Source organism: Dromaius novaehollandiae, chromosome 2 (assembly GCF_036370855.1).
Source record: "Dromaius novaehollandiae isolate bDroNov1 chromosome 2, bDroNov1.hap1, whole genome shotgun sequence".
In the NCBI taxonomy this organism is placed as follows: domain Eukaryota; kingdom Metazoa; phylum Chordata; class Aves; order Casuariiformes; family Dromaiidae; genus Dromaius; species Dromaius novaehollandiae.
The window spans coordinates 58,880,022-58,892,617 of record NC_088099.1 but is presented as its reverse complement, the minus strand read 5'-3'; the positions used below and the strand labels follow the sequence as shown (position 1 = coordinate 58,892,617).

General features: G+C 44.1%; 1 protein-coding gene across 3 annotated transcripts in view; it reads left to right on the top strand.

Annotated features, from left to right (window-relative positions):
- Window positions 1-4,125: 4,125 nt before the first annotated feature.
- LANCL2 (LanC like glutathione S-transferase 2) overlaps window positions 4,126-12,596 on the top strand; it is a 51,577-nt gene continuing 43,106 nt past the window's right edge. For 2 of the 3 annotated variants that reach the window (XR_003262348.2, XM_026121415.2), the window contains exon 1: window positions 4,126-5,222. Coding sequence is in view for 2 of the 3 variants with exons in the window: in XM_026121415.2 (XP_025977200.1) it covers window positions 5,031-5,222 (192 nt within the window). In the remaining variant the exon portion in view is untranslated. The remainder of the gene's footprint in view (window positions 5,223-12,596) is intronic. The other variant, XM_026121413.2, reaches the window with a different exon arrangement.

The window sequence follows — 12,596 nt, the reverse complement described above, 5'->3', positions numbered from 1 at the left end:
TTCTTATAGGCTATTGTAGGCCTACTTAGTGCCAGAGGAGAAGGCTTTCCACCAAGCACAAAGGATGCAGCATAGAAAAGTGTAGTCTGAAGAGGAGAGAACTAGAGAAAGAAAACGTCCATATGACAGACTGTACTTTTTATGATGAATAAAGGTATGATCCTTGAATCTCAGCAGGTGTAAACTTGCTCTATCTCCATTAAAGTGCTATTCTAATTAATACCACCTTAGAAATTGCCCTACCTTATTTTTCCACATGAAAAAACAGACCGGTCCTTCATTATTCACATAGCACTTTGGCAGGATCCATTCTTGAAGCCCTCACTTCTCTCAGCTAATTTCAGCTGAATCTCACAGGCCTCTATTTAGAGATAAAATGAAATTAGTGTCAGCTCCTACATGGGTTTCCCAGAATTTACAAGGCTGTTTACTGTGGGTACTGAAGTCACATACTCATCATCCTGTCTCCACTGAACAAAACATGGGCAGGGCTGTTGCTTGCACATAACTGAAGCCATTGCACACAGAAATAAAGAAGAGCTATTACGGTGTAATAAGAATGAGCACAGCTGCTGAAGGAATCATTAGACATGTCACTGCTAGTGCTTCAGAGATTTCTGATGGCTGCTCACACTCATTCTGTGAGCCACACCAAGTTCCAATATCATGCAGCTCTCGTGGGGTATAGCATAAAGGACTGCTGTGTACTAGCCGTGGGCGGGTCGACTCTGTGACATGCAAAGCTCTTTCCCTCCTTGTTAGTTGTGGTAATTTATTAAGTGCACTGGGAATCGAACAGCAAACTGCATGGGAGACCACAACATCATTAATGGTCAATGCATGGATTATGATTATTTAGTCCTGGCCCAAAAGGTACTAGATACTTTATTTTATGGTTTTAAAAATTGGCACTGGCCCCATCCAGAGCACAATTATCAGACATTGCAGGATGTAAAGGGGATTAGAGGAAGGGAGAGGCCAGAAGAAGGAAAATAAACGGTTTTATGAATTCCTCCTGTGTAAAGAAGGATTAGCCCCTTAATCTTTTAAGCAAAAATCTTCATGATTTACATGAAGAAACTGATATCTAAGTAGGAATCAGGCCTTGGTTAAATGTTCATTGCAATTGCACCTACATTACCAAAAGGAAAAGGACAGCTTTCAAGTAGATAGGCCCTGCTGCAGGGCTGCAAGTTTGCCAATGCTGCAGGATGTAGGTTGCAGCAGCACACAGCTGAAGTGGGAAGAAAGGATGAGGGGCCACTGCTTTCAGGAACATTTAGATGTATTCTGGGTGGAAATGACCAGAAAATCATGATTTCAGTAGGCAAGGCCTCTTGCTCTTTCCCCTAGGGATGGAAAGATCTGAATTGATACCTTGTTTAAAATTTATGTTAAAGGTTGTCACCTCATTCAGCCTAACCCTTTTCCTTCCTCCTCTTCCATGATTCCCATTCAGGCTGTGGGAGCCATGCATGCATCAGGGTAAAAAGAATAAAAAGAAAACTCACCAGCTGAACAAACCCTAAAAGTCTTTTGAACTATATGCCATTTGCTGAGAACAAAAGAAGGCCTTGTATGCTTAACACTAAACAAGAAACATTACAACACACCTGAAGTATGATGAACACAGATAGAGCAAGTGCCTCAGAAATCTGAGGTCCACAGGAGCAAGAGGGTATTAAACAGAAACACCAAACAGTAAAATAATAAAAAAAAAAAGCAAAGGCAGGAGATGCACACCACTCCATCCTCAAACCAACTGCTCCAAAGGAAGTGAAGGACATACTCTTGCAAGGTACCATGGAGCACCCTTTAGTCCTCATCTGTAGGAGCTGAGCAGATACCACTTGGGATGGTTCAGCCTTTATATTCCCATCATTTTGATTCATGGAGCGTAGATGCAATAGAAAATAGAAGCACATCTGAGAGGCAGGACGCCCTTTCAGATGAAAACATGTTCTTTGCCTAGCAAAACATCTACATAGAGGCAAAAGATTCTTTAAAAAGTTTTGCATTTACGCATTCAGGCTCAGGAACACAGCACAAAAGACTTCAATTAAAGAGAAAAGACATGTAGGTATCAAGTCCATTAATGAGAACCAACACTGTCAATTAATAAGAATCAACAATGTGGTATATTTTAATACTTTTGAAGTATTAGTATTTCATAAATCCCAGCAAAAATCACAAGTTATTTCATCTCTTAATCTTACATTATGTTTCTATTGTATTTATTTGTGAATTCAGTGTGAGAAAAGTAGCTTTTCATCAGAATAAGGGTTTCAAGAAAAAAACAGCAGTTTCCACACACCCCCAGATGGAAGATAAATTTCATGTAATGCTGTAGATACAAAGATCTGTCTGATTTTGTTAGATTGAGTAGGTCAATAGCAGGAAATTTGTTATACTGCAGCAGTGTCTTTCCATAAGTAAGGCCTTTCCATAAGTAAGATAGTATGTTTTGATTTTTTGTAAATGATTACAGAAAGGATATTCTATAAGTTTTGTAATTTTTGAATTGATGGCTATTTTTTCTTCCAGAGCAAGCATGCAGTATCTTTTGTATGACAAGACGCTTGCAATTTTTCCTTTGTCATCAGTTCAACTTTTAAAAATAAATAAAACAAAGGAAGTATTTCCTAAAATTCATAGCATGCCTTGAGATAACAGACATTATTTTTTTCACAGCTGTAAGCATGCATATATATCTACAAGTAACTGTAAACAAAAGCCAGTGCTGTGACAGGCTTCACATATATTTAATCTTACACACTGAATATGTATTTTAATATCAATAGAATTACTCAGTGCATAAAACTAAAGATCAATAAGTCTGCACAGTATCCAGGATTTGAATCAGAGCTTTACTGTCTGGCTAGCTTACAATTGCTATCAAAAGTGATGGCATAGCTCAAAGTAAATATTTAATAGGATAATGTTAGAATGAGGCTTTTGTCCTCTCTGTGTCTGTATTTTTACAAAATATTGTACGTTATGTTGGTTACATTGTAGGCTTTTTGCAACATGTTTATACAGTATGGAGGGCAACGGAGTATGTGATAGGAATTCCTCAAAACTATGACAATGCCAGCATGTACTATTTAAATAATGTTGTTAAAACAATAGAAAGGCATTTTTCCTTAGTTATTTTACTGCACTTGCTCACATGGAGCTCTTCTCTCAGCTTTTGACACATGTATTCATGAAATGACACCAACTTAATTTACAAAAATTGGAGCCTTGGCATTCAGACCACCTCAGAAGTGGATTTCAGCGAGAAACGAAGACATTGCTCGCCCCGCAGGATGAAGCCACTATTTCTCCTAAAGCAAAATTCAATTATTTATTCACAAAACAGGCCTGGCCCTTCCCTCAGAGTTCTGGGGTTTTACTTCCTCTGTGGAAATGCACTGCCTCCCCACAGCCTGGCCGCACCATGCGGTCGCGCACGCCTACCCCGGCGCAGGGGCCAAGGCCAGGGCCCCACTTTGCCTGCCCCCAGCCCAGCGAGCGGTGGCAGTGTTTCAGCAGGCCGCTCCACATCCCTGACACCCCGAATAAACCCGAACACCCCTCCTGGAAGCGGCCCAGGCATGAGGCTGTTCCTGAACAGCTATGTGGAAAGCTGAACTGGAGAGTAGATAACAGGCCCTGGAGGGATGTGTGGAAAAAAACCTGAGGGAAGAAAAGGCTAGGCCCAGCAAAGGGCTAGCGGGAGCTGTGAGGATCACGCCCGGCAAGGCTGCGCGCTGTCTGCTCCCATAGGCGCACCGCTTTGGTGCTGTGGGTTCGCTTTTCTTCATGTTTTGGCTTTTTGAAGGCAGGTTGGGAAGAGCCCGGTAGGGAGAGAAGCGTGAGCAGTCACGAGAGCCGCAATAAGCCGCAAGAATAAAATTATAGACCGAAGGTGGGACGAGGGAAGGAGGGAGCCTGCAGCCGTCGGCAGCCGCGGCCTCCCCTCAGGGCGGCCGTTGGGCGCCCCCCTCCTTCCCCTCAGGGCGGCCGTTGGGCGCCCCCTCCCTCCCCTCACAGCGACCGTTGGGCGGGGGCGGGCCGTCCCCTCCCCTCCCTTCGGGGCGGGCGTTGGGGGCCGCCGCCACCTCCCTCCCCTCAGGGCGGGCGTTGGGGGCTGTCGCCGTCTCCCTCCCCTCAGGGCGGGCGCTGGGGGCCATCACTGCCTCCCTCCCCTCAGGGCGGGCGCGGCGGGGCCGTGGCTGTGGCCGCCGCTCGCCGAGGGGCGCCCCGCAGCGCCCGGGGGCTGACGGCTGCCTCCCGCCGCGGCGGTCCGGATGAGTGCGGCTCGCCGGAGGCTGCGGATGACACGGGTGAAGGAGCTGGTGGTCTACTGCCTTTTCCTGGGGCTGTCCTTCCCCCTCGTGGTGCTGCTGCTGCTCTGACATGAGCCGGGCGACGGTCTCTGCCCGCCGCGGGGGCACAGGCGGGAGGAGCCGGCGGGGGCCCCGTTTCGCAGCCCGGTGTGCGGCTGGCGGCAGCCGCCTGACAGCCTGACGCGCGGCCGGGGGGACGGGCGGGGGTGGCGGCGGTTTGGGGGACGATGAGGAGGTCGGGGGCGGCTCACAGGGTGCCATCCAGGCGGGGCGGGCAGGCGGTCCGCCTCTCCCCGAGGAGGGCGCCCGGGCTGGCGTCGGGGGCTGGCCGCGCTGAGACCCTGCGGGCGTGATGTCGCCTCCCGCTCGCTGAGAGGCACACGGGGAAGCGCCGCGCCGCGGGATCCTGCCCGTTTTATTTCCCGAAGTTGGGGTTTGGCGGCTGGGGGGTGGAGGCGGCGGCACCTGGGCGCTGAGGCTGCCCAGATGCGCCAGCGGCTGCGCGCCCTGCCACCCCAGCCACTTCGCGCGGGGCCGGCGGCCGCGCCTCTGCCCGCGCCGGCAGCCGCCGGGCGGCGGCTGTAGCCAGGGGGCAGCTCCCCGCCGCGGCGCTCGCGTTGCCGTAATTCGCCGCTCTGCGGGGCGGAGTGTGTCCCCGCCGGCTTGCCGTGCGGGGAGGCGGGCCGGGGGCCGGCTGCGATGGGAGAGAGCATGTCCAAGAGACTGAGGCTGCAGCTGGGCGGTGAGGCGGAGATGGAGGAGCGGGCGTTCGCCAACCCGTATGCGGACTACCAGCCGCACGGAGCCGCCGCCAGCGCCGCAGACACCCAGCGGGACAGGGCGCCCCTTCCCCTGGAGGAGGAGTCCCTCCCCTTCGGCCCCGACGGGAAGGTGAGTTCCGCGGGGAGGGGGATGGGCCCCGGCCGCCCTGGGCGGGCTCAGCCGGGAGGCGGGGAGGCCGCTCGGCGAGGGCGCACTCCTGGGCCCGGCCGCCGGGAGCCGCGGACTCCCCTCGCGGCCGTCGGCAGGCCTCGTTGCGTGTGCCTGCTTCGTCTGGGCGCGCAGAGGCGAGCCTCACGGAAGCCGCCGCCTCCGCCCCTGGCTGTGTTTTCGCTGTCAAAATGGTCGCGTTGTTAGCACGGGTGGTAGGACAGAGAGAGGGCACTTCAGTGCTCCTCAGAGGGAAGATTGGGTGAGGTTATTTGCAAGAAGGAGTGGGAGTTCCGCGCTGATTCAGCCTAGCTTTTAAACACCTTTGTGACTTGAATCTAATGAAATAACTGTCAAAAGCGCCTTTTTTCCCTCTTTTTTCTGGGCATAAGTGAACGCAGTGTCAGTGGATGCAAGGCCAAAAGGTAGCACTGCCTGCTTTGAAATTATTGCTGCATTTCTGTAGCACCACTTACAAGTTGTTCGAGTTTTACTAGTGAAAGTGTGCAGAGAAGAGAAGCACTGTGAAGCCAGCTGTTGTCTCCCAGTCTCTCACCTTCCCTGCAATGCTTCAGCTAATGCTATTTTTAGAAAAGATGAATTTTTCTTCAGAGGGGTGGCAGCAACACCCACACTTTGGATGATGCTAGACCATCCTATTCAATAGTGACTTTCAGGCATGTGTTTACTTAAATGCACACATAAAGTACTTCTGGAAACCTTTCTAGATTCAGTGTACATTGCTTGAGCTGTGATAAATACCTGACAGATGGTTTGAACGAGCAGGAGATCTGTCTAATGGCTATAATCACAACATGCTCACAGTCTTCCTCTTCTGCTTGTGTTCTTGTCACCATACAGTTTTGGAGAGCTGTTCTGCTCTTCAGAATGCGTTTTATGCTTTAAACACGGAAACTAATTGGCCCGTTATCACATAGGTTGACTTTAGTTGTGGATCTTCTGTGTTTTTAGTCCTTGAACAGTCTTTCAGTACTGCTGGGCTGCCCTGTGCTGCATCACCATCTTTTAGATGAAAAATACTGCATGGTGACATTGCAAGAAGCACGAATGCCCTGGATGTAAAACTGACTTTTCTAACTTGCTTGCCTGTGTCCTTGGGTGAATAAAAGAAAGCCTTTAATTTCAGCTCTGTATTTTCCTGCTTGTGGTGAGAAGTAATTATCTTGACTTATTTATAATGTGGAACAGTGACAGTAACGCCCAACTGTGAGAGTACCATTCTTCTAAAAGCATAAATTCTTCAGCATTGTAACAATGCGTAAAACAATATTAGTTGACATTTACGGTGAGGCAGGTGAAGGTTTGACTTCAGTTGGAACTGAAGTTTATAAAGCTATGGGCTTTAAAGTGTATGGCTAGGCAGCGACTGCAAAAAAAGGAATACTTTGCGGGATTGGTGTCTTACTGTTACGGCTAATTGCTGCCATCAAAAGATGAAGCTGGCACTTGAAAAGGGTAGAAAATAGGGGTAGATTTGGAAGTAAAATCTGATCTGTTTTTACAAAAATGCTTGGTAGTGTAGTCAGTCTTCATAAAGCTAAATTTCTGTGAAAGAGAATTGTAGTTTCTTTATTCATTTATATCTGGTGCAGTATATAAAATGATACCAAGTATGATGAGGCAGAGGGGAGGTGACACACTACCTTTAGCTGTATGTTGTTAAATTAGGAAAAACATACCAAGAAGCTTTCTTCTAAAATCTTATGTAGGCAAATATGTCTTCTGATGTACCTGGTTTTGATCCCATACTTTATATCCATTTTTTAAGAGAAAATATGCTTTCACGTGCTGCTGATTTAGCTTGACAAGAGCTATTGGCCTGTCAAAAATGAGAACAGGTCTCAGAAGAAGCTGAACATTCTTCATACAAAAATTTTTAAAGACTCCTAACTGTACTGCAGAATAGTTTGAGTCTGACTTATTTCAAATTTAATTCTTGAAGAAATCCAAATTCAGAACTAATGACATTCCTCAGTGATAGAACTGAAATGAGTTCTACAGCTTAGATTAATCAAGAATTTCTAGCCCTTGATTTGTGTTAGAAATGTGTGTTCTGCTTTGATGTAGAGGTGCATGCTATTTAATAGCGTATGTTAATTTTTTTTTTCCAGCATCAACAGTGGGTGGCATTTCTTATTGTTAACATGTGGCAGTTGGCAACTGAGTGTGCAGCTTTATTCGTAAAATTATCTCTGAGCACCTGTTTAGCTGTGTATTTGATAAAAGGTGGTTTCTGGGCTTTGTTAAATTCAAAAGTATGAAGCAAAGCTCTTCTGGAAAAACAAGTCATATTCTGTACTTCATTAAAGCAGAATAACCACAGGAACTTTCAGTAGGCTTTCTCTGAATTTTTCCAACTCTGTGCATGTCATTGAAGAAAGCAGATCACAGAACATGAACATGAGTATATCCGTGCATATTTGTGTTGTTGGCATCATTTGCATATTGTCAATCCTAATACTACCTTCACTTCTTTGAGACTTCCTGATATGCTTTTTGGGCTATTTTTTGCATTTGAGAGGCTCCAGTCCTGTCAGAGAAAGCTCTTGCCTGCCTGAAACTGCTCTGAAGATAAAAGGATGTTACGCAGGTTTGGGAGTCTGATGGTTCTGTAAAGTGCTCTATACAGTAGCATAAGTCTCCTAAAAATGAAAACAGCTTTCAGAAGCCCTCAGTGCCCATCTGCTGCTACGTGGAGTGGTGAGAATTGTGTGACTCATATAATGACAACTGAAACTGTACAGGGTTCTGCTGTTGTCATGGAAGGCAATGCATTATTAATTCCTCCATTTGATTTCATAAGCTGCCCCAATTGCCATCTAAAATTCCTCCAGTTGATAAAAGGACAAAAAACTCTCCAAGTCATTGTCTGAAATGTGAGAAAATTGGGGTAAAGCACTGCATATGCAAGTGTGTGTTTGTATGCGTAAGATACAGTGCAGGAAGCTGTAACGTATGGGAACAGGAGAAGAGCAAACAAGATCATGTCTTGCCAATTTGCCTTTTTATAAGCAGGCACAGTAGATACTGCAGTTATCCAGGTGAGCTGTGCTCATTTAGCTGAAATATGCTTTTCCTCCCTTGGATTTCTTTACCCTGAAAATACTGTGGACTTTGTCTTTGTTTAAAAATGTTTACATCTTTCAATTAAATAAGTATATACCCTGCAGCCCTTTTCCTTTTGACATGGACCATAGCTTAAAAAAGAACCTACACGTTATCTTGGAATGTTCTAAGAGTTTTAAAAATGGAAATGTTGTGGGGGGACAGGGGAATGAATAGATGGCCATAAACTCATAACAAAACATATTCCCTCGTTCTGAAAAAAATCAATTTGTTTCATTTAATTCATTATTTTTGGGGGAAAGTATTAATATTTGAATAGCAAATGTTCTTCAGATATTTTTCCTTGCATTACAGGAGACTCTAGTTATAAACTCACCTATTCTTAAGCATTGTAATCTTAGGGTATCGGCTAATGCAGGTTGGGAACCGAAAGAGTAACCCTTCTGAGCAGTGTTGTGCTTTGCTCTCCCTTTCAACCTGGACTGGAACAGAGGCAACTTTATCTGCAATTAATGTCTGACTTGTTGGCATTATGTTGTCCATTAGCTGAGGTTGATAATGTCTGTGCAGACTCACATAAAGCAGTGGTAGCCAGTTTTCCCGATTCAGAAGCCATTTATTGAAACCTTTGTGTGCCAGAGAGCTACAAAATGGGTGATGGATTCCTTGGGAATGGAAAGGGTGGGAAGGGCTCACCAGAGAGGGTCACAAGTGTTTGTGATCTACTGATGTCAGCCTCAGATTACCCAATGTCCAGTGAGTCACCTTAGCTCTGTGATTTAACACGTAGTGTAGTCATATGTGAACTGGAAGCCATGTTCAAACTGTCTGCAAGCCTGATATGACTTGGGAACTGCAGACAGGCAGTCTTACCTTGTCATTCAGGGGTAGCCACTAGAAGCCACTCTGGGCCCGGGGTCCCTGGTACAGATGTTGTTTATATGCAAGAACTGCACAACTGCCGAGACCTGGTGTCAAGACATTAGCACATCCCAATCCTCAGTTTAAGATTGCCTGACTTAGTTGTGGAATCACACTGCTCTTTGATAGCACTGAATTGGATTCAAGTTTTATGATAAATCACTAGCAAGCCCAAATAGTAACTTCTTATAAAGCTTATTGAGAAAAAATTGTCCTTATTAGTAGGTATTAGTACCTTATTAGGATATTAGTAAAAGGTTGTGTGTTCTTACAAGTGTACATAGTGTACTTAATTAGGTTTTGCAGAGAATTCCTTGCAGGGAACCTGTTTGAAAGCTAATGATGCTTAAAGGGCAAAGATCACTGCTTTATGGGGATAAGGAATACTTAATTAGAATAGCTTTTGGGTGGTTTAATGGTGTTCAGTTTCTTGGTGTTCTCTGAGTATCTTGTTAGTTTGGGTCATTCCTTTGAGTGGCTTTTCAGTCTTCCTTTTCTTGTAAAATATGCAAAAAAAAAAGAAGTCTGAAGTTCTTTCCTATTGCCTTATTATTCATTCCCCTCCTTGAGGTCTGTATTTTCTATATTTATTGGGTTGTCTAGCTGGGCATTTCAGTTGTCTCATTGAGAGCAGCAAGCTCTGTCTCTTCTGGGGATGATTCTGCAACCACCTACATTAATGGGAATCATATCACTCATTGCACTGGAGGCACCAAGGCCAGTAAATGTTTTTTCCCACTTCTTTGCCTGCTGGTGAGTAGTAGGATGGGGTAGCTGCATTTCTTGGTGTTGCCATTTTTTTGGCCATTTCCTGGCATCACATTGTGATTCTTGAGTACTGAAAATCATGTTTCTGTTGAGGGAAAGTTTTCTTGTTGGGAGTCTTGGTCAAAATTCAGTCTGAAAATCATTTTATTGTACTTCATTGTGTATTACTAACTCATGGTACTGAAAGTCAGTCTACACAGTTTGTGAAAAAAAGCAGCTACTTTCCTAAACTGTTCACCAGCATCAAAGTGCCACTTAGCACTTTTCTGACACTTTTGTACTGAAAGGCTCTCTGATTATTCAGAACAATACTCCAAGCACTTGTTTAAGTCTGTTCAGTGTACCAGTTGTGATGGAAAATGCTTTCTTTTAAGTCAAAACCCAAGTTCTGAATAAATTGTCTCATGTCCATCTGTACTTCACCAGTTTCTAATTTGACCTATCAGACTTGATTGTTAATGAATTGTCATTTTGGCTAGTTGCCTGAACAGGTGCAATAATAGGTACTCATTTTTGGTGAAAACAAATGAATTTCTAATACGTATAGTTTTGGGTCTGACCACACAATGGGGATGTACCATCAAGGTCAATATGTAGAATATACCTGTTTTCTATGCTTCAAAATAATTCAGATAGTCTTGGGAGAGGTTTGGGCGTTTTCTTTTTTTCTTTTTTTAAAACTTAAAGACCCTCTAAAAATGTCCCCACTAAGGTGGACACCTTTGTGTAGTGAATGAGTTTAAATCCTATTCACAGTGGACTTGGATTTTTTTTTTGTCAGATTCCAAGAAGTAGCACATAAGTGTCAGGCTACCTGGAGGATTAGTGCTTTTCCTATTGCCTGTTGCTTTGTCAGTCTCTGTTTTCAAAAACATGGGATAATGTTCCTCTGCATCTGTAAATCACATTTCTTTTTTGTTATCAATAAACTGAAAATTTCCGATGACTAATTATGATGATCTAAATCTTCGGCTTTCTTTTTGCAACCTATCAACAGTGAGACAATTAGCTCCTTATACACCCAGAGGTATTAGAAACATAGTCCTGTTGTTGCCTACATGCTTTAAACAATTCTTTTTGCAACTTGAATGGATTGCTAGGTTCAAGGCCTTAGGCTTGTCCATTCTTAGCTGTATTTTTGAGCTGTGTTTTTGCACACTTTTATCTCATCTAGGCATTTAAAGCCTTTTCCTAATGATTTTAAATCATTAAGTATGTGGTCTTACAGAACTGGCATTCATTTCTGGAAGGACCTAATCGAGTAGAAGCAGAGAGTTGTTATCAGCTGTTTCAGTGGCTTAGTGATGAGAATTCTTAATATCTGCTATTTAAAAAAACCCAAGAACTGCTTTTGGGGCTGTAAGAAACTTTTGTTGTAGGAAGGAACAAAGTAATGCTTGTTTTGCTGAATAAAAAGGTAGGTCACTGCCTAATTGATCTTGTTGGATTCTGCACTTGGAATCCTACTGCCATTCCTTCCCATCTGCTCTTGCAGGAACTCTGTGGAGATGAGCATGAGATTTCATCCTGTTTCAATAAACCTATGCTCCAGAGCATAGTGTGTGAAACCCTGGCTCCCTAGAGGCAGTGGCAAAGTTCCCACTGATTTCAGTAAGGATAGGATTTCATGTTTCAGTAGAGCTGCGGGTTTTTTTTTTCCCCCTCTGTTCTCCCTTACAAGTATCTGTTGTGTCCCTTTTCTAATCTTCGACATAAATTTGATTGTTGAATGAGTCCTTACTGCAGTGCTACCTTGAGCTTTATTTTCTTCTTTCTGAACTGCAAAGAACATTTCAGAAAACCCAGAAGGAAAACCCAGCATTGTATTCATCTTTTCTTCTATTCTGCACATCACCAACATTAAAGTCACTTCTCTCTGAAAATATCTCTTCTTCTTAACCTGATTGGAACTAAGATGACATAAAAATGTGTTTTCCTTATTCAATAGGCAGCACTGTATAGGCCATCTCCTTGCTGCTTCTGCATAATCAATCACTTCTTCCTTCAGTTTAGTTTTGCACATAGCATCAGTCCCCAGAAAAGCTAATGAGATAAAATAGAAAAGCATGACAGTAAAATAGTATTAATTGCAAAACAGCTGTTGTTTTGGGAGCCGATGATGGGAAGAAAGACCGATAGCTTGGCTACTCTTAAGGAAACTGAACTCAGGTCTCCATTCTCTTGCCATGAGTCTGTGCAAGTTACTTACCAGAGACATGTCAGGATGCAAATAAATGCTGAGGAGTATTTTTGAAAAACACATTGGTATCTAAGTATCTTTGGAACGAGCAAATGAAATAACTCATTGTTTGTCTGTCAAACAAATTACTGCTTCAAACAACAACAGGAATGCCGTGAGGTGTTTCAGTTGCATCGTCAGACTTAAATGAACAGTGTGATATCTAGGCTGAATGTGCATGCCTTACTTAAACTTACAAATCTGAAGTTAGAGATTTCTCTTAAATATTTATCTAACTAAAATCGTAATATAAAATACATGAATAACAGCTGCTTATTGCCTAGCCTGGTGCTGGTTTGTTGTAAAATCAGAACTGTAAA